General features: G+C 42.1%; 1 protein-coding gene across 5 annotated transcripts in view; it reads right to left on the bottom strand.

Annotated features, from left to right (window-relative positions):
* The window catches only part of LOC113412645 (calcium-activated potassium channel subunit beta-2), a 250,362-nt gene that overhangs the window by 8,498 nt on the left and 218,606 nt on the right, over positions 1–23,258 (bottom strand). For all 5 annotated transcript variants that reach the window (XM_087965371.1, XM_087965373.1, XM_087965370.1 and 2 more), the window contains one exon: positions 7,295–7,490. In XM_087965371.1, the coding sequence (XP_087821497.1) occupies positions 7,295–7,490 (196 nt within the window). The remainder of the gene's footprint in view (positions 1–7,294; positions 7,491–23,258) is intronic.

Below are 23,258 nucleotides of genomic sequence, written 5' to 3'. Positions count from 1 at the left end.
TGGGGTGCTTAGATCTGGCCTGCGGGGCCGTCCTTGAAACAGCGAAGGACCGGCCTGCAGTGTCCTGCCAGTGAAAACAGAGCTTGGGAGGGCTGCGTGCTGCCCTCCCGAGCTCTGTTTTTGCTGGCAGAGGGTTGCAGGAGGCCGTTGCAACCAAAAAACAGAGCTCAGGAGCCCATTTTTGCTGGAAGAGTGCTCGGGCCACCACAGGCACACCTGACATGACTGATGTTGAACTGGCCACACCTACCCTGGCCACGCCCACCCCGGCCCCCCAAGGTCAAACACAACCCTGATGCAGCCCTCAATAAAATCGAGTTCGACACCCCTGCTCTAAGATATTATATATCTGAGTGCACTGGGTCAGCCCTGCCCGACGCTGCACAGAATTGTCATTTTATTTTTTCACAACTCTTCCCCGAGTCGCCATTCTGAATGAATTCCCCTGCATGCAGCAAGTTGATAGAGAACTACAAGAACACAAGTATAGATTTATGGTTAGAGTGGGATATACTTGCAATCATAATAGAGCATTGTGCGAAGCCCCCCCAGATTGTCTCAAATGTTCTTTCCCTCAAGACAGAACTGTAGGGGGTGTCCCCTACATCAGTGATCCCCAACCTTTTTTATGCGCGGCCCGGTACCGGCATCAGCTAGGCGCTGCCATCTTTTTTTGATGAAAAAGTGCTTCCGGTGAGCTTTCTACCCGGAAAAGCTCACCGGAAGCACTTTTTCATCAAAAAAAGATGGCGGCACCCAGCAACCAGCGGCCCGGTAGGACTTGTTCCGCGGACCGGTACCGGTCTGCGGACCGGTGGTTGGGGACCCCTCCCCTGCATGATTTAATGGGCATGGTATCGCATGGCCATGTTCCTCGAGGGTTAAAACACCAAAACACATGAAGAAATACTTTTTTTGTGACTTCTTAAATTAGCTAGCTAAGCATCAATTTCACTCTGCCTAATTAGTAACATTAGGGAGGTGGTGGCTCTGTGGCTAAGACGCTGAGCTTGTCGATCAGAAAGGTTGGCAGTTCGGCGGTTCGAATCCCTAGTGCTGTGTAATGGAGTGAGCTCCTGTTACTTGTCCCAGCTTCTGCCAACCGAGCAGTTGGAAAGCATGTAAAAATGCAAGTAGAAAAATAGGGACCACCTTTGGTGGGAAGGTAACAGCATTCCATGCGCTGGCCACATGACCACGGAGATGTCTTCAGACAGCGCTAACTCTTCGGCTTTGTAACGGAGATGAGCACTCCCCCTAGAGCCAGAAACGACTAGCACGTATGTGCAAGGGGAACCTTTACCTTAATAGTAACATCGACCATGGAGGCTCTATCTGATTGGCTCCATTCTTACTAGAAATCTTCAGACTGATGCTATCCTATGGGGTTCACACACTCTAACAGGGATTAACACACAGTTCCTTGTACCATAGACACAGTACATTAACTATAGGAGCAATCCTGATTCTGCTGCTCACCAGCACTGCAGGAACATGTAGAAGATGACCAGGCTGACCCCAAGGGAGAGGTTGAACACATCATCGATCACGAGTCCCTTCACACCCACAAGAGATTTAAGTCCCGCCCATCTTGAATTCCATTGATGCTTATCTACTGCCAATTTGCTTTGATTGTTAGTAGCTCAGATTCTTGTAGAGAGCATTTGCGTGCTTGCAATAAACCTGCATTCATTTGAACTGCCTTGACTCCTGATTTCCGGATAGAACCGATGTATAGAATCTATCTGGATGATATATACGGTTCACCTTCCCTTAAGCTGTCAGAGAGAGATGGAAATTACATTTACTTCAAGCCCCCTTGAAAGAGGCTTCCTGCTGGGGGTGGTGATGGAAATCATTTAAAATTCAGTATAGGGAGGCACGACAAAATATAACATCTGTAACCCCACTTTGTAAGGGAAGGTAAGTTGTGTATTAGACTCTAGTTAATGGAGAGCTAGTCCCATGCATCTTTCAACTCTGAAAATTGGTTAGTAGTGCCTGAAAGAATTTAACCTAGGAACATCATTAGTACACCCAGGTTGCTGCTAACCATTTCTTCCTCCCCCACTCCTCCTCCTCCCTCCCTCCCTCCCTCCCTCCCTCTCCTTGGGTTGTCTCCTATTGTATGGAGCAATTCCATCTTGGAGCTGATTTGTGTTAGTAATATGAAAGCAACGAATATTTTAATTCCATCCAAAGACTAAAAGGAAAATATTACCATCAAGGGACACTGCATTAGTAACACTGATTTGCAATTCAGTTTGTACGACGATATGTCAAATAAAGAAAGGAAAAAGGGAAGAAGAAGAAAAATCTTAGCAATGCAAGCATAATCGATAAAACCACCTTACGCTGAAGGCAAAATAACTATACCTGTACTAGATTCAAAGGAAGTGACTACTGGGAGGATTAAATTGCGAATACAAAGAGCCAAAACTGATTTGAGATTTGTACAGCTGATGTAGCTGAATAGCTAAGGGCCTGGTTAGATAGTATGGGCAACCAGGTGTAGTTTTTCTCTTAAATAGCCCTAACTAGGAAGCTGCCTGTAAAACTGGCAGCATGATGGAGTTTCCCAGCCATCAGGTTTTTTTTTTTTCAGTTGAAGTTGCCAACACAGTAAATAGTTTTCCACTTATGACTGACCATGATATAAATATGTTTTTTTTTAAAAAGCATTTGGAAGCCATAAGTTTTCTTCCTTTGGATCAGGCCATTCATCCAGCAATAATATTTGCTTTTCTTGAACCAGAATGTTCATGCTTGTCTGTAGCAAAGAAATGATGCTTCTCAACAGTGGCCAACAATTCGTCCATAACCAATCCTCTATTGTCTATGTCTTCCTGGCACGTTGTATTTTTAGCAAGAGGCTGTCACTGTTGTGGCCCATTGGCTACTGGCCCCTCCAGCAGCCGAATCAGAGGAGGATGAAGAGGCATGGGAGTTAGGGTCAGCATCAGGGCGATCTGGGAGCTCTGAGGGGGAAGAGGGAGTGGAGCAGGGGTGGGATTCTACCAGTTCGGAGAGGTTCTATAGAACCGGTTGTTATGATTCTGTGCAGTTCGGACAACCGGCAAATCGTGCCCCTGGTTGGCCCAACCCCTCTCCACCCTCCCCTCCCCTCCCCACCCAGTCAGTCCTTATCGTGCATGCACGATATTGCTGACTGCGTTTTGTATTTTTTCCCCTCCCAACGATCAGCTGTTCTAATGATCAGCTGTGCTGGGATCCCCCTCGCTATCTTATTGCTTCGCCCCTTTTTGCCTCCTGGGCCTCAGGGAAGCCTCCTGGGGAGGCGTTTTTGTTCCTAGAGAGCTTCCCTGAGGCCCAGGAGGCAAAAAGGGGTGTGTGTGTGTGGGGGGCTGTGCCCCCCTCCCACAGTGCTCTGGTTTTTTTTTTGCCTTCCTGGGCCCCAGGAAAGCTTCCTGGGAGCACCACCCCCCCAGGAGGCTTCCTTGAAGCGCAGGAGACAAACAAAAAACAAAAAACGGGAGGGTGCTGCAAAAAAAGGAGAAGCCACACCCACTCAGTCACATGGTTATGCCCACCTAGCCACGCCCACAGGACTGGTTGTTAAAAAATTTGAATCCCACCCCTGGAGTGGAGCTGGCAGAGAGAGAGAGAGAGAGAGAGAGAGAGAGAGGTGGAACTGGGCCCTCCGTCAGCCCTCAGATGGAGAGTCAACAGCCCCCAGGGCTGGAGGTGGCTAATGAGGAAGAGGAGGAACAGCTGGGTCCAGTGCCTGATCCGCAGATGCGAAAGAGGGCAGAGGAGAGGAGAGCAGTGGAAATCTGTGTGCCAATCCTTGGGATGAAAGACCCACCGCTGCGAGTGAATCCCCACCCTATCTCTGGGGATAAAAAGGCAGGGGACGGAGATGAATAGATGAGGCAGACAACTGTTCATTTCCTAATCAGATGGACTTGTTGTTACCCTGTGGTGAGAGAGACACTTTTTGTGGGGCACTGCTGGCACTCCTAATTAAAAGAATCTTTGAGTTCACTTCAGAAGGTTTAGCGTGTTTGGAAAATTGGATCAGAACAGTAACCTATTGTTCCAGGAGTGGGATTCAATTTTTTTGACAAACCAGTTCTGTGGGTGTGGCTTAGCTTGGTGGTCATGTTATTGGCTGGGCGTGGCCAACTCAATATCACTCACATTGAGGCACGCATCTCCTCGCCTGGCCTCTCATGACTGTGGGGATGCTGCAACAGTTGTAAGTGTGAAAAATGGTCATAACTCAGTTTTTTCAGTGTCAATGTAACTTTAAATGGTCACTCCACACAAGCAAAGTACCAGCAAAGGAGGGGAAAAAAACCCCCCAGAGATGTTCCTGAGGCAGGAAGTCTAGTCCTGCCAAGAACGTAATAAGGGTTAACGGAGAGGCAGTTTCTGTAAGCAACACCAGAATGTTTCCTTCCTGCCTTCCTTACAGGATTAGGCTAGTCATTTCTTCCAACAACCGGTTCTCCGAACTGCTTAGAATGTTAACAACCGGTTCTAGCGAATAGGTGGGAACTGGTAGAATCCCACCCCTGTATTGTGCTACTAAAGGTTGGTCTAGCTTTCTCCACACTACCTGCCATTTCTAGAATTTAACTTCATTCTTTCTTTTAGTTCTCATGGAGAATTTGGATCTGTCTTACAACTAGACAGAAGCATTGGGCATGTGGAGGGTCAGCAGCAGAAGCTGGGGGCGATGGAAAGGACAGCAGAAATTTCTCAAATTCTCTTAGGGCCTCCTAAGTGTGCGTCACCACCATGCTGGCCAGGGGAATTTGGGGACTTGAAGTCCACATATCTTAAAGTCGCTGAGGTTGAGAAGCACCATGCTAGGCCTATAACTTCTGCGATTCATCAGCCTAGGCTGGTCAAGAATGGTAGAGATTGTAATACAACTCATTAGAAGAGCACTATGTGGAGAAGACAGCCATGACCATAACACCACATGGCCAGAGGCACTGAGAACCCTGGTGTACTTGGACCATAAGCCCAGGGGTGGGTTTCTACCAGTTTGGACCAGTTCTATAGAACCGGTTGTTACGATTCTGTGCAGTTCGGAGAACCGGCAAATCGCACCACTGGCTGGCTCCCCCCTCCCCACCCGCCGGCCCAGGAGGCTTCCCTGAGGCCCAGTCAGGGGTGGTATTCAGGGGGTTGGGGGAAGGAGAAGTGGCCTGAGAGCAGAGCTGAACCTTTCTTAGGATTGAAGCTTCTATTTTACAGTGCAGACTCAGGCAGCAGATTGCAGAAAAGTAGATCTGGGAGTGAAGCTGTGATTCTGCAAGCGGCTCAATCTGCCTGCCTGCTTTGCCTGATTTTGGGTAAAAGTTGCTCTTTTTTTAAAATAAAAAATTCAATCTTTACATATATATTTACAATATTTACATGCAAGCCACACCCAGCCAGTCACATGACCACCAAGCCACACCCACAAATTAGTCCACGGCCACAGAATCGGTTGTTAAGAAATTCGAATTCGAAAGCTATCAGCATTTCCCAGCTCACAGAGTGATTGCTGAACTAGAACTGGTCTCTTTTTGTGTATGCCAACAATGTCTCACAAAGAAACAAAACAGCACCAGACCGACGCACAAATCTGTTATGCTTGGCAGCAGCAATTATACATCTGCTGACGATCACAGGGACCGGGCTTCTGATTTTGCCCCATCTCAGGCAATTAACTGTCTATGTAGCAAGGACTTTTTGCATCATTGTGTGACTGAAAGCAGATAATGAACAGATAGTTTAGCTGAATGCCATCCATGCAAAATCAAAGGACCTCCAGTGCCCCTTTACACATGCACAAAAAGACAAATGGCCATCTGGAGGAAAAACGGCAAATACCAGACTGGAAGTGTGACGTGCAGAATAATATTACATAGCAGTCCATTGAAAGTGTGAAATTCTGCATTTGTCACTTCCATTATATTTTCAGCATAAAAGGAAGAGGAGCTGTAGCCCCTATTTTCAAGGCTGTTTTTTTGAGTTAAAAAAGTTCTTAGCCTGCATCTAGCATCCTTGAATGGACATCAGCACTGCTGAAGTGTTGCCAGTCCACCTAAAGGCACTTATGAGCTGGACAAGGCATTGATCTGACTTTGTGTAAAGCATTTACCAAATTTATTTGAATCGGCTTAGCCTTCCTTTCATGCCTCATTCTAACGGTTTGCTTAATCATGCTTTGTGGAATAAACCACAGTGGCTCTGCCCATACATCAATCTAGGTTACTTATGGTTTATAAACTATAATGGACTTGTTTCACAAAATACATGAAGCTGAAATCTAATGAAGTATTAATAATTTAGTGTGATGCATGTGCCCCTGTCTGGGTTTGCAAAGAGGGGGACTTTGCTGCAAGGTTATGTAAGTGATTATAGAAGACAGTTTTTTATTTTTGGATTTTTTTAAAAAATGAACAAGCCTATATTATTAGGGTATGTTATATTAGGGCTGGCATGTGATTTAAAGATGAAAAGATGATTTCTCTGGGTACTTCCTTGAATCAAAAGTAGTGTGAGCCCAGGAAAAGATGGGTTAAAGAGTTCAGTGGTACAATGTATGTATCAGTGGTGGGATTCAATTTTTTTTTACTACCGGTTCTGTGGGCATGGCTTGGTGGGCATGGCGTGGCTTGATGGGTGTGGCAGGGAAAGGTTACTGCAAAATCCCATTCCCTCCTCCCATATATATATATATATATATATATATATATATATATATATATATATATATATATATATATATATATATATATATATATATTTTTCTTAAGTTTTCGTGGGTACTTACATGTATGATATTCAGCTTTGTTCGGGTATTTTCCCACGTCATTGTGCTTTTAAAGTTGTAGCAACGTTTCGGCAGAATCTCATCTGCCATCATCAGGCTTCTGTATTGTGTATATTTCTTGTGGACATTTCATTACCTGACTAGGTAATATCATCACAATGAAATGTCCACAAGAAAACATCCAAGCTTCAGAGAACACCAAGATATTTAATGCTACCCTTTGGGGAAACCACCAAATCACCACAAAGGAATACAGAAAGCTCTAATACTGGTGTCGTTCAATGGTTGATTGGGGTTTTGCAGCCCAGATATTATATGCTTTCTCTATCTTTCATGGTGTATAAAGCCAAGAGGACTAGAACTTTCAATCGGAAATAAAATAAACAGTGCTAGGGATTAAATTGCATATAGGACAATCATGAATCTGGACAGCAATGGCTCAAAAAAATATATGAAACACCCCAAATCTCATCCCTCCCATATGGATGATGTTCTTACCTCAGAATTAATCTTGATGGTCTCTTCTGTGTGGTAAAGTAGGTACTTTTGCCCTGAAGAGGAAACATTGACATAGACTTGTAAGCAGGGGTATTGAGAGTTTTTCGAGCACTCCGGGCCACAGCTGAACGAGCAGTTAAAGGTTTCCGTGATGGAGATGTTGAGGAGTGTGCACTGAGTCTCTTCTGTCCAAACACTGGCAAAGAAAGAGGGATGGACAACAGGTCATTTTTGACCCTGGATGCACAGTGATAGTTTGACAGTCTTGCTTTTTAAAGATGCCTTGAATCTCAAAATGTTCTTCTGCAATCATTTTAGGTGTCACAAATATGGAAACTTGACAAGTTACGGAGAGAAAACAAATGGTTGGCCAAATCAGATGAAAGGACAAATATGCCCAGGGGGGGTGCAGTTTTCAACCATGAAGCCATCTGAATCTTATCACCGACACCACAACAAGAATAGCATGGAATTTTCTGCAGCTGACCTGATTGCAAAACACCTTTAATTGGGAATAAACTTTATTTGCTCATTGGAAAACTGAACAGGCCATGAAAACAATAAGTTACCCAGTCTTTAATAAAATGAGAAAAAACTACACATTTCTTGGCTGACTATACTTTGACTAGAAAAAATACAGTATCTTTTAACAATTTTCAATTTCATTGTACACATGTTGTGCATTGACAATAAAAGTTTGATTGATTGATTGAACAGTAAAACATAAAGTTTGTAGTAGCAACAAGCATAAATCTGGGTAAGGGCATTGTAATATTTATGACAAGATCCAGGTACTTGGTCACATGTTTCCATCATTGAGTATGATCTCCCTGTAATGGAATAATCCTAGAGTTCAGCTAATACCACTCAAATTGCTAAAATGGCAATTTTGTGAAAAATTTAGAATAAACCACTTTAGAATGGCCTGTTCTCAACAAGAACCCCACCTGATAAATTTATAGTAAGTTGGGCCACTCCAAATAATGCCATTTATCACAGACGTGGAGCAGCCTTTGAAAACACTTTGCAAAAATGACAGTTAAATACAGTGATATTTATATTAACTATAAATATCATTGTATTGAGCATCAATTTTGTGTGTGAATATGGAGAAGAACAACCTGCCTCACATATGCTAGGTTGCATACGACGTCCTACAACATGTGTGGAGACCACATATTGGTGAAAGAAAATGCTGTTGTTGCGGCCCGATACCGGACAAATGTCATTTAGTTTAATCCTACTTATTTTACATATTTTATGATCTATTTTGTACCTATTTTACTTGCTCAATGTTGACTGTTATTGTTCTGACCCAAACCCTTTTCCAATAAGACAAACAATAACCAAAGGGAACGGAAACTTTTTAATGAATCTTACGAATCCCCGGTTAAAAGGCTGCTGCAAACTCATTAACTTTGATAAACACAAACCTTGCCAAAACTGTATGAGAATGCCAAGAATCACAGATAAGAAATATTTCACAACACAAGAGTCTTCAAATACCAACTTAAGATACTGTAATGTCCACGAGGCTGAGTTTCAAAACATCTTTGCTTCCTACAAAGAACGTTCACTTCACAGCTGGCTTTTATCTTCTTGAAGGAGGGACCATTACCTTGCAGCCTTACTCCCGAGTTGCCCATGCTGTTGTTGCTCTTTCCTGTGAGCAATCCTGTGCGCATGCGCACTTGGCACAGGCTCCTTGGGAACCTCCTCATTGTTGATGCCAGCCCCCACGATCTCTGAAGGCAGCAGTCCACTCCCTAATGGTCCTGGCCCCTCATCTGAGTCCTCATTCTCCTCAGCCATCTGCACCTGCTGCCAGCTAATCACAAGTTATTTGTCTATATAATTTGTATGAGCCACGGTGGTGCAGTGGTTAGAGTACAGTACTGCAGGCTACTTCTGCTGCCTGCCAGTTGCCTGCAATTGTCAGTTCAAATCTCACCAGGCCCAAGGTTGACTTAGCCTTCCTTCCTTCCGAGGTCTATAAAGTGAGGACCCAGATTGTTGGGGGCAATATGCTGACAGTAAACTGCTTAGAAGGGGCTGTAAAGCATTGTAAAGAGTCTAAGTGCTATTGCTAAGTGTTGTTGCTACTGCTTATGACATGAATACTTTTTTTTTTGTATATTTGTATTATACATTCTGATGAGGGAAAAATTCCCTGAAGATGGGCTCCAGCATGAGTCTGAAAGCTCAGAAGACAAAGCCTCTAGTCCTGGTGACCGACCCAGATTGGATCTGCAACATTATCCCAAGTCATATACAGTATATTTATCTTCATTTGATTTGTATTGACTTGTTTGTTCTTTCTCTATCCTTCCTTATTAATAAAACAACATAACTTCCAGCATTTTACCATAATGGAGTATTGTCTAGTACAATATTAGGTTACTACAGTGTTTTGATGCAAAGCATAGAATGTAGATTATTATTTGGTTGCAATGTGAGTGGAAACTGATCATAACTTTAATTGGCAGGGATGAATAATTAAAGATGCCTGAGAATAGGGTGATTTTGAAATAAAAATGCTGGGGGTTAGATGGCTTTTTAATGGGATTTTATCTACAAACAATGAGCAATATGAGATAAAGTCTCACAGTGATGACTGTAGAAGTTACTGTGTTTCTCAGATCAGGGGACTGGAGGGTAAAGGACAGAAGCTCATGCCTCCATTTTGGGATGTGGAATGGTGATTTTCAACATAAGGTTGTTGTTCCCTGTGTTTCCAGCTTATATGTTCTCTCAGGATTTTGTCAGGGTGGTGGGGGTGTTTAAAAATCAGAGCAGGTCACAAAATGATGCTGAGGGGACACCCTGGCAGAAGAAACAGTGGAATCATGGAAGAGAAGCTGCAAACGTTTTGTTGGGTAGCTGCAGCCCACAGTCATGTAATGAAACTATAATGAAGCTTGTTTGTATGAGCAGGCCTCCAACCTAGTCAGGAAAAAGTAACTGTTATTAAATGTTTATGGAGATTCTCACTCATACAGGTCATGGTTGTCCCAAAATTGCTTTTTCAAAAGGCAACTTGACTTTGTCTTTCTTTGAAGACGTTTTGCTTCTCATCCATCAGAGCTGAAGAAGCTTCTTGGGTGAAAAGCGAAATGTCATCAAGGAAAAACAAAGCCCAGTTGCCTTTTGAAAAAGCACCTTTGGGATAACAGTTATTATTAACAGAATAACAGAATTGGAAGGGACCTTGGAGGTCTTTTAGCCCAAACCCCTGCCCAAGCAGAAGACCATATATCATTCTAGACAAATTGCTGCAAAATCTCTACAGTGATGGAGCACCCACAACTTCTGAAGGCAAGGCGTTCAACTCATTAATTGTTCTCGCTGTCAGGAAATTTCTCCTTGGTTCTAGGTTGGATTTCTCTGATAAGTTTCCATCTATTCCTTCTTGTCTTGCCCTCAGATGCTTTGGACAATAAGACGACACCCTCTTCTTTGTGGCAGCCCCTCAAATATTGGAAGACTGCTATCATGTCACCCCCATCTTTCTCTTTGTTAGACTAGATATATCCAGTTCCTGCAGTCATTCCTCATAGCCTTTAGCCGCCTAATCATCTTTATTGTTCTTGTCTGCACCCTTTCTAGAGTGTCAACACCTTTTTTTTCTGGTGTTGACCAGAACTGTATGAAATATTCTAAGAGTAGTTTCACCAGTGCAGTATATAGAGGTACTAATGCTTCAAGTGATCTTGATACTATTCCTCTCTTAATTCAATCTAGAACTGCAGTGGCTTTTTTTGGCAGCAGAAGCACATTGCTGGCTCATATGAAAGTGACTGTTCCCTAGGACTCTTACATCCCTCTTACAGTTACTCATGTTGAGCCACTATTCTAGAGCCATGGTGGCACAGTGGTTAAAATGCAGTACTGCAGGACTAACTCACTGCTGACTCCAGGAGTTCGATTCTGAGTGGCTCAAGGTTGACTCAGCCTTCTATCTTTCCAAGATTGGTAAAATGAGGACCCAGATTGTTAGGGGCAATATGACTATGTGAACTGCTTAGAGATGTCTGTAAAGCCCTATGAAGTGGTATATAAGTGTTATTATTGTATGTAGGCATGAGCAATAAATCAGCTTAATTAAATTTTAATGTGTGGTCCTAATTCTTCACACCTGACATTTGGTGACTCAATAAATGTCAAATACAGCTTTATTCCTCAAGCTTAGATGGATTGGATTAATTTATTATGCCAAATTTGTTTGAAATGAGGTAGGCTTTTTTGTGCTTCAATGTATTCTTGAGGCATAAATCTCACTCATTTTAACAGGAGTTTTTTCCAGGTAACAGGGCATAGGCAACTTATCAGGAATTAAAGCCTTTGAACTGAATGGGATTTACAACTGAGTTACATTGCTTAGAATTCATTAACCATAGAGAGTTGGAGTATAAGAAAGGCTGAGCACCAAAGAATTGATGGTTTCAAATTGTGGTGTTGGACAAGATTGTTGAGAGGTCTTTGGACTGCAAGGAGTCAGTCAAATCAGTCAATCCTAAGGGAAATAAACTCTGACTGTTTTTTGGAAGGACAGACACTGAAGCTGAAGCTGAAACATTTTGGCCACCTAATGAGATGAGAGGAGTCATTGGAAAATACCCTGATGCTGGGAAAGGTTGAAGGCAAAAGGAGAAGAGGACAACAGAAGATAATAAGATAATATCATAGATGCAATGAACATGAATTTGGGCAAACTCTGGGAGATAGTGGAAGACAGGGCACCTGGCATGCTGTGGTCCATGGGGTTGCAGAGAGTTGGACATAACTTAGTGACTGAACAACAACAATACAGGAACTTTTGGGAACATCTTCCTGATCTCTATATTTGAGATCCCCTCCCATTCAAAGTATGATGCAGTATTTGATATGACAAGATTAATTCTGTTTACTCATGATAGTGAAGTTATCCAATTAAAACCATAGGATCAAGGATCCCATGATTACCTAACTGACTTTGCCGGAAGGAGATCACTAGAAAATCCAAGGGCTGTGGAGCCGAGTGGGAAATTAGCAAACTATCTTGGGAAAAGGCGATGCAATCTACTTTCATATTCTTGCCTATATGAAGGTCTCTGTGAAATAACCAGTGCTCAAAGTCAATTGGCAGAAACTTTACTATGGGTTTTCCCATACACTTCATTTACTGAGCCATTAGTCCTGTTGTTTGATTTGCAAATGTAATCAACGCATGGCCCATTAAGTCACTGCCTTGTTTCAGTTTGCCTAGTTGGAGAATGTGACAGTTGAATCGATGTTCTTTGTCTTCCCCAAGAACGTTTTCATGTTGACTGAGCTAAAACTCTGGATAGGAGTGTGAGCTACTTCTCTCCTTTCCAAATAACATGAATGTACAATTTGAAAACCACTGACCAAAGCACTGACCCCTTGCATTAGAATACAGGAAGTTACATCAGCACTGAAAAAAGTGACTTATGACCAGCTCCTGTACTTACAACCATTAACAGCATCTCCATGATCACATGACCAAAATTCGCATGCTTGGCAATTGGTACATATTTATGATGGTGGCAGTGTTCTGGGCCGCGGTGGCGCAGTGGTTAGAATGCAGTATTGCAGGCTATTTCTGCTGACTGCTGGCTGACTGCAATTTGGGAGTTTGAATCTCACCAGGCTCAAGGTTGACTCAGCCTTCCATCCTTCCAAGGTGGGTAAAAGGAGGAGGACCCAGATTGTTGGGGGAATATGCTGATTCTGTAAACTGATTAGAGAGGGCTGTAAATCACTGTAAAGTGGTATATAAGTCTAAGTGCTATTGCTATTGCTATCATGGGATCACCTTTTGCAAGCTTCTGACAAACAAAGTCAGTAGGGAAGCCAGATTCAGTTAACAACAGATTCAGTTAACAACTTAATAGCACTTGGACTGATATACCGCTTCACAGTGCTTTACAGCCCTCTCTAAGTGGTTTACAGAGTCAGCGTATTGCCCCCAACAATCTGGGTTATTCTCATTTTACTAACCTTGGAAGGATGGAAGGCAAAGTCAACCTTGAGCCACGCAGAATCGAACTGCCGAACTGCTGGCAGCTGGCAGTCAGCAGAAGAAGCCTGCAGTACTGCATTCTAACCACTGTGCCACCACAAATCACTAATAACTGCAGTAATTCACTGAAGAACTGTGGCAAGGCATGTTATAAGATGGGGCAAAACTCATTTAACAATTGTCTTGCTTAGTAACAGAAATTTTGGTCCCAATTGTGCTTGTAAGTTGAGGACCTTCCATGAAGCACACCATAGAAACCCAATTTGTGGGTCCTGGCAGGCCCATTTTGGGTAGACATTGTGCTTTGGAGGGTATATAGGCTACTCCCACAGTTGGTAATCCCTCCCCCCATATCAAATGAAATGAAATTAATTATTCCAGTAAATTAGCAACCAAAATAATAACTGGTTGTTTCATCTCACAACATCTCACACATTTCTTGTCATCCAAATAAAAACTAGGCTATGGAATCGGAGTGATGACAACCCTGTAATTATCTCTGTTTCCAATATCTTCTGACACGCTCACTATTAGATGAAAAATCATGAAATGACTTTTAGTTCAGGGAAGCTCTTGCTGTAGCAAATATTTTCATTGTTAAGGTGCCCAAAATTTTCTACTGTTTTTCTTGCCGGTTGGAAGATTATGTTTGGCATCTGATTGGTCAACTCACTCTGCTTTTCTTGCATTGGGCAATAGGAGAATGGCAAATAATTTTTTTCAAGAAGAAGAACAAATATTAATATTGATTCCGGTTAGTCTATTTGGACCTCGTAGATTTACTACTTGTCTTGCTATTGTGGCTGATGAATTAAGTTTTATTTAAAAATATGTTATGCAGTAGCAAACTTTATTATCAGCCACTATATTAAGGCAATTAAAAACCTGAAGGTTTTCAGATTGAGCTTGATTCCTGATCTTGTAAGGGATTCATCCATGCAATTTTCTTGAAAATGACATTCACTCATTCATTCATTCATTCGAATTCTATAACTGTCCATCTCAACAACTGATTCTATGGCTTCTCTTTTCTTTTTTACTTCCAAATGTAGTTAACAACCTTGGACTTCCTAGGTGGCTTCTAAGACCTAATCAGGGCCAATTTTGTTGATCTTCCGAGATTGGTCAAGGTCGCCACCTATTTGGGCATAACACATCAAGGAAACCAACAGATTCCAAAAGGGGTAAATAGATGTCGCATATAATCCATAATGACTGTATGATAGGTAAAGAAGCCAACTGAAACTAAAAGAGACGTAAGGAAGAAGCCATCAAAAAGAACCTAAAACCTATACCACACTTTTGCTTGCCAGTTTCAGAAGACATATCACCAGATCCAGAAGAAGACAACAAAACTCCACAATAGCAATAGCACTTTGACTTATATAGCGTTTCACAGTGCCTTACAGCCCTCTCTAAGTGGTTTACAGAGTCAGCATATTGCCCCCAACAATCTGGGTCCTCATTTTGACAACCTTGGAAGGACGGAAGGCTGAGTCAACCTTGAACCAGTCAGGATTGAACTGCTGGCAGTGAACAGAGTCAGCCTTCAATGCTGCATTCTATCCACCATGTCACCACGGCTCCACAACAGTGAGTCATCTAACAAAACTAAATCTGTCCTTCTAGTCCAGGAATCACTAAATCTGAAATCTATGAGCCATATTCAGGGGTGAGATTCTACCAGTTCGGACAGGTTCTATAGAACCGGTTGTGATGATTCTGCACAGTTCGGAGAACCGGCAAATCATGCCCCTGGCTGGCTCTGCCCCTCTCCACCAGCCCCTCCCCTCCCCTCCCAGTTAGTCCTTATCATGCAAGCGTGACATTGCTGACTGCGTTCTCCCACACCTAGTCACTCCTTAAGGTATTTCTTTTTTCCTCCCTCCTGACAATCAGCTGTTCCAATGATCAGCTGTGCTGAGATCCCCCTCGCTGTCTTACTGCTTTGCCCAGGAGGCTTCCCTGAGGCCCAGGAGGAAAAAAGGGCAGGTGAGTGGGGTGAGTGGGTGCTGCGTGCCCCTCGTCTTCTGTTTTTTGGGACCCAGGGAAGCATTCTGGGAGCAAAAACACTCCTCCAAGAGGCTTGTATGAGGCCCAGAAGGCAAAAATATGGGGGGGTGCTGCTGCAAAAAAACAACAATGAAGCCATGTCCACTCAGTCACATGGCACACCCATCTAGACACACCCACAGAATCGGTTGTTAAAAAATTTGAATCCCACCCCGCCCATATTCCACAGAATATGGTGTTCCATATGAAAATTTCTGCCAAACGCATTCAGAAACCATTAAAAGAATTCAATGTATAGATTTTGGAAGATTTTTGAACGTTTCAAGAATACTGACGGAAATTTGAGGCTATCGAAATTCAGTGTTCATACGAACATTATAAAACAAATAGACACATAACACAGGTGGTCTTCGACTTTCAACCGTTTGTTTAGCGACCATTCAGAGTTAGAATGGCACTGAATAGAGTGACTTATGACCGTTTTTTTTCACAATTACAACCGCTGCAGCATCCCCACGGTCACATGAACAGAATTTGGATGCTTGGCATCTGGCTCATGTTTATGATGGTTGCGGTGTCCCGGAGTCATGTTGACACTTTTGCAACCTTCTGACAAGCAATGGCAATGGAGAAGCCTGATTCACTTAACGACCGGGTTACCAACTTGACAACTGTAGTGATTCTCTTAAGAACGGTGGCAAGAAAGGTTGTAAAATGGGGCAAAACTCACTTAACAAATGTCTCACTTAGTGTTTTGACCAAGGCTTCCGAGACCGTAATTACGCACACCAACCGAAGTACAAAGAGCTTCAAGAATGAATCTGAACCAAACAAACGATTTTGCTTCCTGCAAAGGTTTCATCATCTTTGCCTGTCCTTTATATTTTATGGGAGTGGCAATCACCTCCCAGCCTTACTCCCAAGTTGCCCCTTTTGTTTCAGCTGTTCTCGCCTTCTAGCAGCTCTGTGCACACGCACACTGGGAACAGGCTCCCCTGGGTCCTCTGCCTCGCTGCTGCCAGACTCCAGAGGCTCCGGAGGCAACACCCCACTCCCAGATGGTCCTGGCCCCATCTCTGCATCGGACGCAGGACCCTCGTCCGAGTCCTCTCCAGATTCCCAGACTTTCTTCCCTACTGTCTGATTCCACTGCTGTCTGCACAGGCTGCCGGCGAACCACAACACTTAGCTACAGAAATATTGGGCTCGATTGTGTTCATAAGTTGAAGAACACATGTGCAAAGTGTCTAGTACATTTTATACACAGATGAAATATTTCCTGCTTTGCCATTCGTCCACACCATGTTCGCTGGTGAAAGGAGGATTTTCAGATGGGTACAAAGGGAAAGAAATCAAAGAGCAAGAAAATAGTATCCAGTATCAAAAATTATGGCCTGCTTTAAAAACAACAACAACCCCAGAGAATATTGCTAAAGAGAATCGGACTTTGGGGTTGCTTTCACTGGTATTTCCTTTGGATCAATAGATTTCACTACCGAATGTAATTCATTTTATGAGCAGTTCTCAAGCCATCGGGAAAATAAAAGAAGCCAAAGAACGGGTCAACATTTCCTTCGAGATTTGCAATAAGATGATTGAGGTAACAGAGAACGAAGCTTGTATGAAAATCATTTAGGAGATTAAGGAAGCTCAGTATTTTTCCATTACTGTTGATTTTTACATCTGATGTCTCTCATGCAAGATTTGTGGTACATCCCTTTTAATAGCGCCTCAGTAAACAAAATGAAAGAGCAGGAGAATAAATACTGCTTTACAAAGCCTTGGTAAGGCCACATCTGGAATACTGCATCCAGTTTTGGTTACCACATTAACAAAAGAGACTTTGGAAAAAGTGCAGAGAAGAGCAACTAAGACGATTAACTGGACCCAACTGTTCCCCCTCTTCCTCATCAGCCACCTCCAGACCTGGGGGCTGTTTGTTGACTCTCCCTCTGAGGGCTGACAGATGGCCCAGGCTCCATCTCTGTCCCTCTGCCAGCTCCATTCCCTCTTCCCCCTAGGAGCTCGCAGGTTGCCCTGATGCTGACCCTGACTCCCACGCTGCCTCCTCCTCCTCCTCTTCCTCCTCCTCCTCCTCCTCCTCCTCCTCCTATTTGGCTGTTGGAGGGGCTGGCAGCCGACAGGCCACAACAGATATGCTGTACAGGTAGTCCTCGAGTTACGATCTCAATTGACCCCAACATTTCTGCTGTTAAGTGAGACATTTATTAAGTGAGACTTGTTCCATTTTACGACCTTTCTTGCCACAGTTGTTAAGTGAATCACTGCAGCTGATAACTTAGCAACGCAGTTGTTAAGTGAATCTGGCTTCCCCATTGACTTTGCTTGATCAAAAGGTTTCAACAGGGGATCACATTATCCTGGGACACAGCAAAGGTCATAAATATGAACCAATTGCCAAGCATCTGAATTTTGATGATGTGACCATGGGAATGTGACAACCGTCGTAAGTGTGAAAAACATCAATTTTTAAAGTGCCGTTGCAACTTTGAACGGTCACTAAACGGTAAGTCAAGGACTACCTGTATTGTTTTAATGTTTCATATTGTTGTTTTTATTGATTGTAAGCTTCTTAGAGTCATTGCAAGACAAGTTGGGCAACCTATAACTTTAATAAATACATTAAACAAATTGAGACTACAGCATACACAATGGTGATTGGGGTTTTTGATGCTGCTAATAATCTTCATGTAAGGAATACGATACAAGTTTTAAAAACAAGAGCTTTGTTATTGTTTTGTTCCAACACAACTTTGATGGTTTTGAACCACATGAATGTGGTCAGGGCCATGCTAAAATAGGATGGAAGGTGGAAGGCTTGACTTTACGATAGCATATTTTTGTTTTTAATTTTGCTTTTTCTAAGAGCTCTGTGTCTCCATTAACCATAAATTTAAATTATAAGTATATTCTTTTTATTATTTATTGTTAATACTTCATTAATGTACCTATAAAAAAATATGCTTCAAATTTTTCATTGCCTATTTCCATTGAGCTGGGACCAATACATATTTTCCATAGAAAATATCACTTTGAATAGTGCAAATTTGAATAATGTGACCATTTGAGCATGATTAATTAAATTTAATTAATTTCTGGGGCTTTCTTAGTGAGGAAAACTGGTGTGAAATTGCAATCAGCATTCTTCCAAAGAAAAATGGCAAGGAATATTGCTGGCTAGCATTAGGGACAGTTTGTTCTTTTTTTTTTTTTTAGCAGAATAATTGCCTTTTTGAAATAAAGTTTTTTGAGGTGAGCCTATCCAGCACTTATTACAGGAGAAGAGCAGGAAGAGCTGGAGGGAGGAATTAAGTATGTCTTTAGCTTAGAGTCGTTATGTTCCCACAAGTGGTCCAAGTCCAACCCCCTTGTGAATTTTAGTTGATTAGATTAACGTTAGGCTCAAAGAATCAGGATCATCTGTTAGATTGCAGAATAGAAGATTTATTCAAGCCTACTGTATACACAACAATCTAGTCTACTAAAGTTCAACAATAAATTGACTCCAGATAAGGGCCAAAATAGGGAACGTCCTATCAAATCCTGTACACCAACAGTGGTATCCCCCAAGGCAGCATTCTAGGACCAACTCTCTTTATACTCTACATAAATGACCTCTGTGATTATATTAAGAGCGACTGCATTCTTTTTGCTGATGATGAAAGCTATTCAACACCACTGACAATACTGATACCCTTCAAAATGACATTGACTATGTGTCAGAATGGTCAAACAAATGGCAACTTCAAATGTCAACAAACAAATGCACTGTCTTACATATTGGCAAAAAAAATCAGAAAATAAAATACAAGCTGAATAGTCAAGACCTTGTTTATAACCCCAACTATGTCAAGGACTTTGGATTACTCATCTCTAATAATCTAAGTGCTAGAGCCCACTGTAACTACATAGCCAAAAAGGCATTAAGAGTTGTTAACCTAATCCTGCATAGCTTTTTCTCTGGTAATATTACACTACTAACTAGAGCATACAAAACATTTGCTAGACCAATACTTGAATACAGTTCATCAGTCTGGAACCCATATCATGTATCTGATATTAACACAATTGAAAAAGTCCAGAAATATTTCACAAGAAGAGTTCTCTGCTCCTCTACTCATTGCAGAATACCTTATGCTACTAGACTTGAAACTCTAGACCTAGAAAACCGAGAACTACGCCGCTTTTGGTCCGATCTAAATATAGTATATAAAATCATACATTGCAATGTCCTACCTGCAAATGAATACTTCAGCTTCAATCATAACAATACAAGAACACACAATAGATACAAACTCAAGGTGAACTGCACCAAACTTGATTGCAGGAAATACGACTTCAGCAACTGAGTAGTCAATGTTTGGAATACTCTACCTGACTCTGTGGTTTCTTCCCCAAACCCCAAAAACTTTAACCTTAGACTGTCTACTATTGACCTCACCCCTTTCCTAAGAGGGATGTAGGGGGCATGCATAAGTGCACCAATGTGCCTACCATCCCTGTCCTATTGTTTCTTTTTTTATTCATATCCATGCTTATATTTATACCTGTTATCTAATACTTGATTGACAAATAAATAAATAAATAGTCAATAGAATTCAGAAGGGGTTGGATTTGGATTGCTTGTGGGAAGACAATGACTCTAAGCTGATGATGCACTTAACTCAGCCCTTCAATTTTGCCTGCTTTTCTCCTACATCTGGGTGTCAAACTCAATTTCATTAAGGGCCTCATCAGGGTTGTGGTTGACCGGGGGGTGGGGGTGTTGGAAGGGCATGGCTGGGGTGGGTGGGGCCAGCTCAACATCACTGATGTTGCCACCTGTGATGGCCAGAGTGCTCTGCCGGTAAAATAGGTTCCCGAGCTCTGTTTTTGGCAGTGACGGCCTCCTGCAACTCTCTGTTAGCCAAAACAGAGCTTGGGGGAGCTGTGTGCGGCCCTCGTGAGCTCTGTTTTTCTGGCAGAGGCACTGTGGGCCGGTCCTTTGTTGTTTCCAGAGTGGCCCTTTGGGCCAGATCTAAGCACCTCATGGGCCAGATTCGGCCCACGGGCCTTGAGTTTGACACTCCTGTCCTACATCTATTGTATCCATGAACGGAACTCAAAAAAGGCTATTGAAGAATGGTCCAAAACATCCATGAAAAAACCCACTACAGGTAGTCCTCAACTTACAACCATTCAATTATTGACCCTTTGAAGTTACAACAGCACTGACAAAAGTGACTTATGACTGTTTTTCACACTTATGACCATTGCAGCAGCACCCCTGTGGTCAACATTTGGATGCTTGACACTATCTTCATATTTATAATGGTTGCAGCATCCCAAGGTCATGAGATCACTTTTTGTGACCTCCTGACAAGCAAATTCAATGCGGAAGCCAGCCTCACTTAACAACTGAGTTACTAGCTTAACAATTGTGATGGTTAACTTAACAATGGTGGCAAGAAAGGTTGGGGGGAAAAAAGGTAAAACTCACTTAACAAATCTCTCGCTCAACAATGGAAAGTTTGGGCTCCAATGTGATTGTAAGTCAAGGACTACTGGTATCAATTTTTCCCTAAGAAAACTCTAAAATATGGTACTATTATGTTTATATTTTGATATAGATTATGAGTTACTTCAAAGAACAGGTGGGGTGAAATCACAGGTAAATTCTGATAAAAAGGCTGAAGACATTTGAAATGGCTCTGCCATCTGTTAGAAATGGTGCAGGGCCTCCTGCTTGGTGTTGTTGTTGGATTAGATGACCTACAAGGTCCCTTCCAAAAGATAAAAGATATAAAGAATGGTTGTTGGAATTGGGTATGTCTAGTTTGATGAAAAGAAAGTCTAGGGGTAACATATTAGCAGTGTTCCAATGTCTCAGGGACTGCCACAAAGAAGAGGGAGTCAAGCTATTCTCCAAAGCATCCTGAGGGCAGGACAAGAAGCAACGGGTGGAAACTAATCAAGGAGAGAAGCAACTTAGAACTAAGGAGAAATTTCCTGACAGTTAGAACAATTAATCAATTAAACTTGCCTCCAGAAGTTGTGAATGCTCCAACCTTTTAAAAAGATGTTGGATAAACATTTGTCTGAACTGGTGTAGAGTTTCCTGCCTAGGCAGGGGGTTGGACTAGAAGACCTCCAAGATCCCTTCCAACTGTGTTATTCCATTCTGTGTCAACTCAAAAATATTTCTCTGGTCTTTTAGAGTTGCCAGCAAAAAGGGAGTGGGGGAAGTAATGCATTCCTTAAATATTTTCATAGATAATTTATAGGCGACCGAAGCTTCTGGCGCGCAAGATTATTACTGGAGGACATAATAGATGACTCTTGGCTATGGATGTGTCCCATTGGAGAATATGAATTATGATATATCCAGGAGGTGGGGGAAGACCAGGGTCAAGCGTGAAATGAATGATGTGTCTCAGAGTCAGCTGCACCCAAGTAGTACCGGCATGTTAACTCCTAATAAATTTTCTTTAAGCTGTCTGAAGGAACTGGCTAGAGAGTCATGTTAAATGGAGGTGATTACCAGAGCCCTGACATTCTATTCTATTCTATTCTATTCTATTCTATTCTATTCTATTCTATTCTATTCTATTCTATTCTATTCTATTCTACGCTATTCTATTCTATTCTATTCACTGTGTTAGCTATTGTGGCAGTATTTGGGTCCATACATTCACAAATTAGTTCCTGTTAATAAAATTCTATAACAACCAAGCCTTGTTTTGTGAGGCAAGGAATCTCACCTTCTTCCATTATCACTTTTGCTTGTGAGATGCATAACTGCTTTAAAAATTGATTGAGGGAGAAGCAAAGAAAATGAGCCCGCACATGAAAAATCACATAGTCGCCCGACAGATCAACTCCACCAAGGCATAAATCAATTTTCTCAGATGGAAATAAAAATGAGCGTGGGCTAAAACGAAAGAGACAAGTTCAGGGTGGAAGCATGTGATGTTATATCAAGATGATTCCAAATTGAATTGGAGAAGTGTTCCTCTGCTTATATAAAATTGTAAATTTATTTGGTTTCTTGTCAAGACTCAACTGGGGCTTTGAGTCAGGGAACTTTAGTAAGGATGCTTTTGTGTGAAATGACTTTTTCCTTAGAATGTAAATATTTCAAGCTCTTCATAGATAACCCAGGTGAATGAGATGGCTCTAAGAGACAATACACAGCATTTTGAGGGCAATTTACAACCTTTTGAAGACAATAAAGAATTGACTGGTTTTTCCCCCCCAGAGATTGCTCTATTTTTCTATCTGTGTAGCTCTGCCCATTTCGAACTGTGAGGGAGAAAGAGTGATCTCCAACTATTTTTGTTTACAAATAAATCCATCGCCCGGCACTGACCATCAGTAATAGCTACTGTTCATAGACCGTGAGGAATTTCTTCCAAGAAAATTATCCTTTGACAGTCTCGTATTGAATTTGTTGCTAAGACAAGCAGGCGAAAGAAGACAAAGCCAGAAATAACCAGAATGAAGCAAAAATTTAGACAATACTGGGACCTACATTAAAAAAATAAATAAATCACAGGACAATATGCAAATTTCCCAGTTTGGTACAGGTAGTCTTCGAGTTATGACTACATTTGAGCCCAAAATTTAAATTGCTAAGTGAAACATTTATTAAGCGAGATTTGCCCCATTTTACGATCTTTCTTGCCACAGTTATTAAGTGAATCACTGCAGTTGTTAAGTTAGTAACACGGTTCTTAAGTGAATCTGGCTTCCTCATTGACTTTGCTTGTCACAAGATCGCAAAATGAGACCCTGGGACATTGCAACTGTCATAAATATGAACCTGTTGCCAAATTTGATCATCTGACTGTGGGGATGCTGAATTTTGATCACCTGACTATGGGGATGCTGCAATGGTCATAAGTATGAAAAATGGTCGTAAGTCACTTT

Source organism: Notechis scutatus, chromosome 4, assembly GCF_049901735.1.
Source record: "Notechis scutatus isolate UNSWTSFEM ecotype Mainland chromosome 4, rNotScu1.2, whole genome shotgun sequence".
Lineage (NCBI taxonomy): Eukaryota > Metazoa > Chordata > Lepidosauria > Squamata > Elapidae > Notechis > Notechis scutatus.
This window is presented reverse-complemented; position numbering and strand designations above follow the sequence as displayed.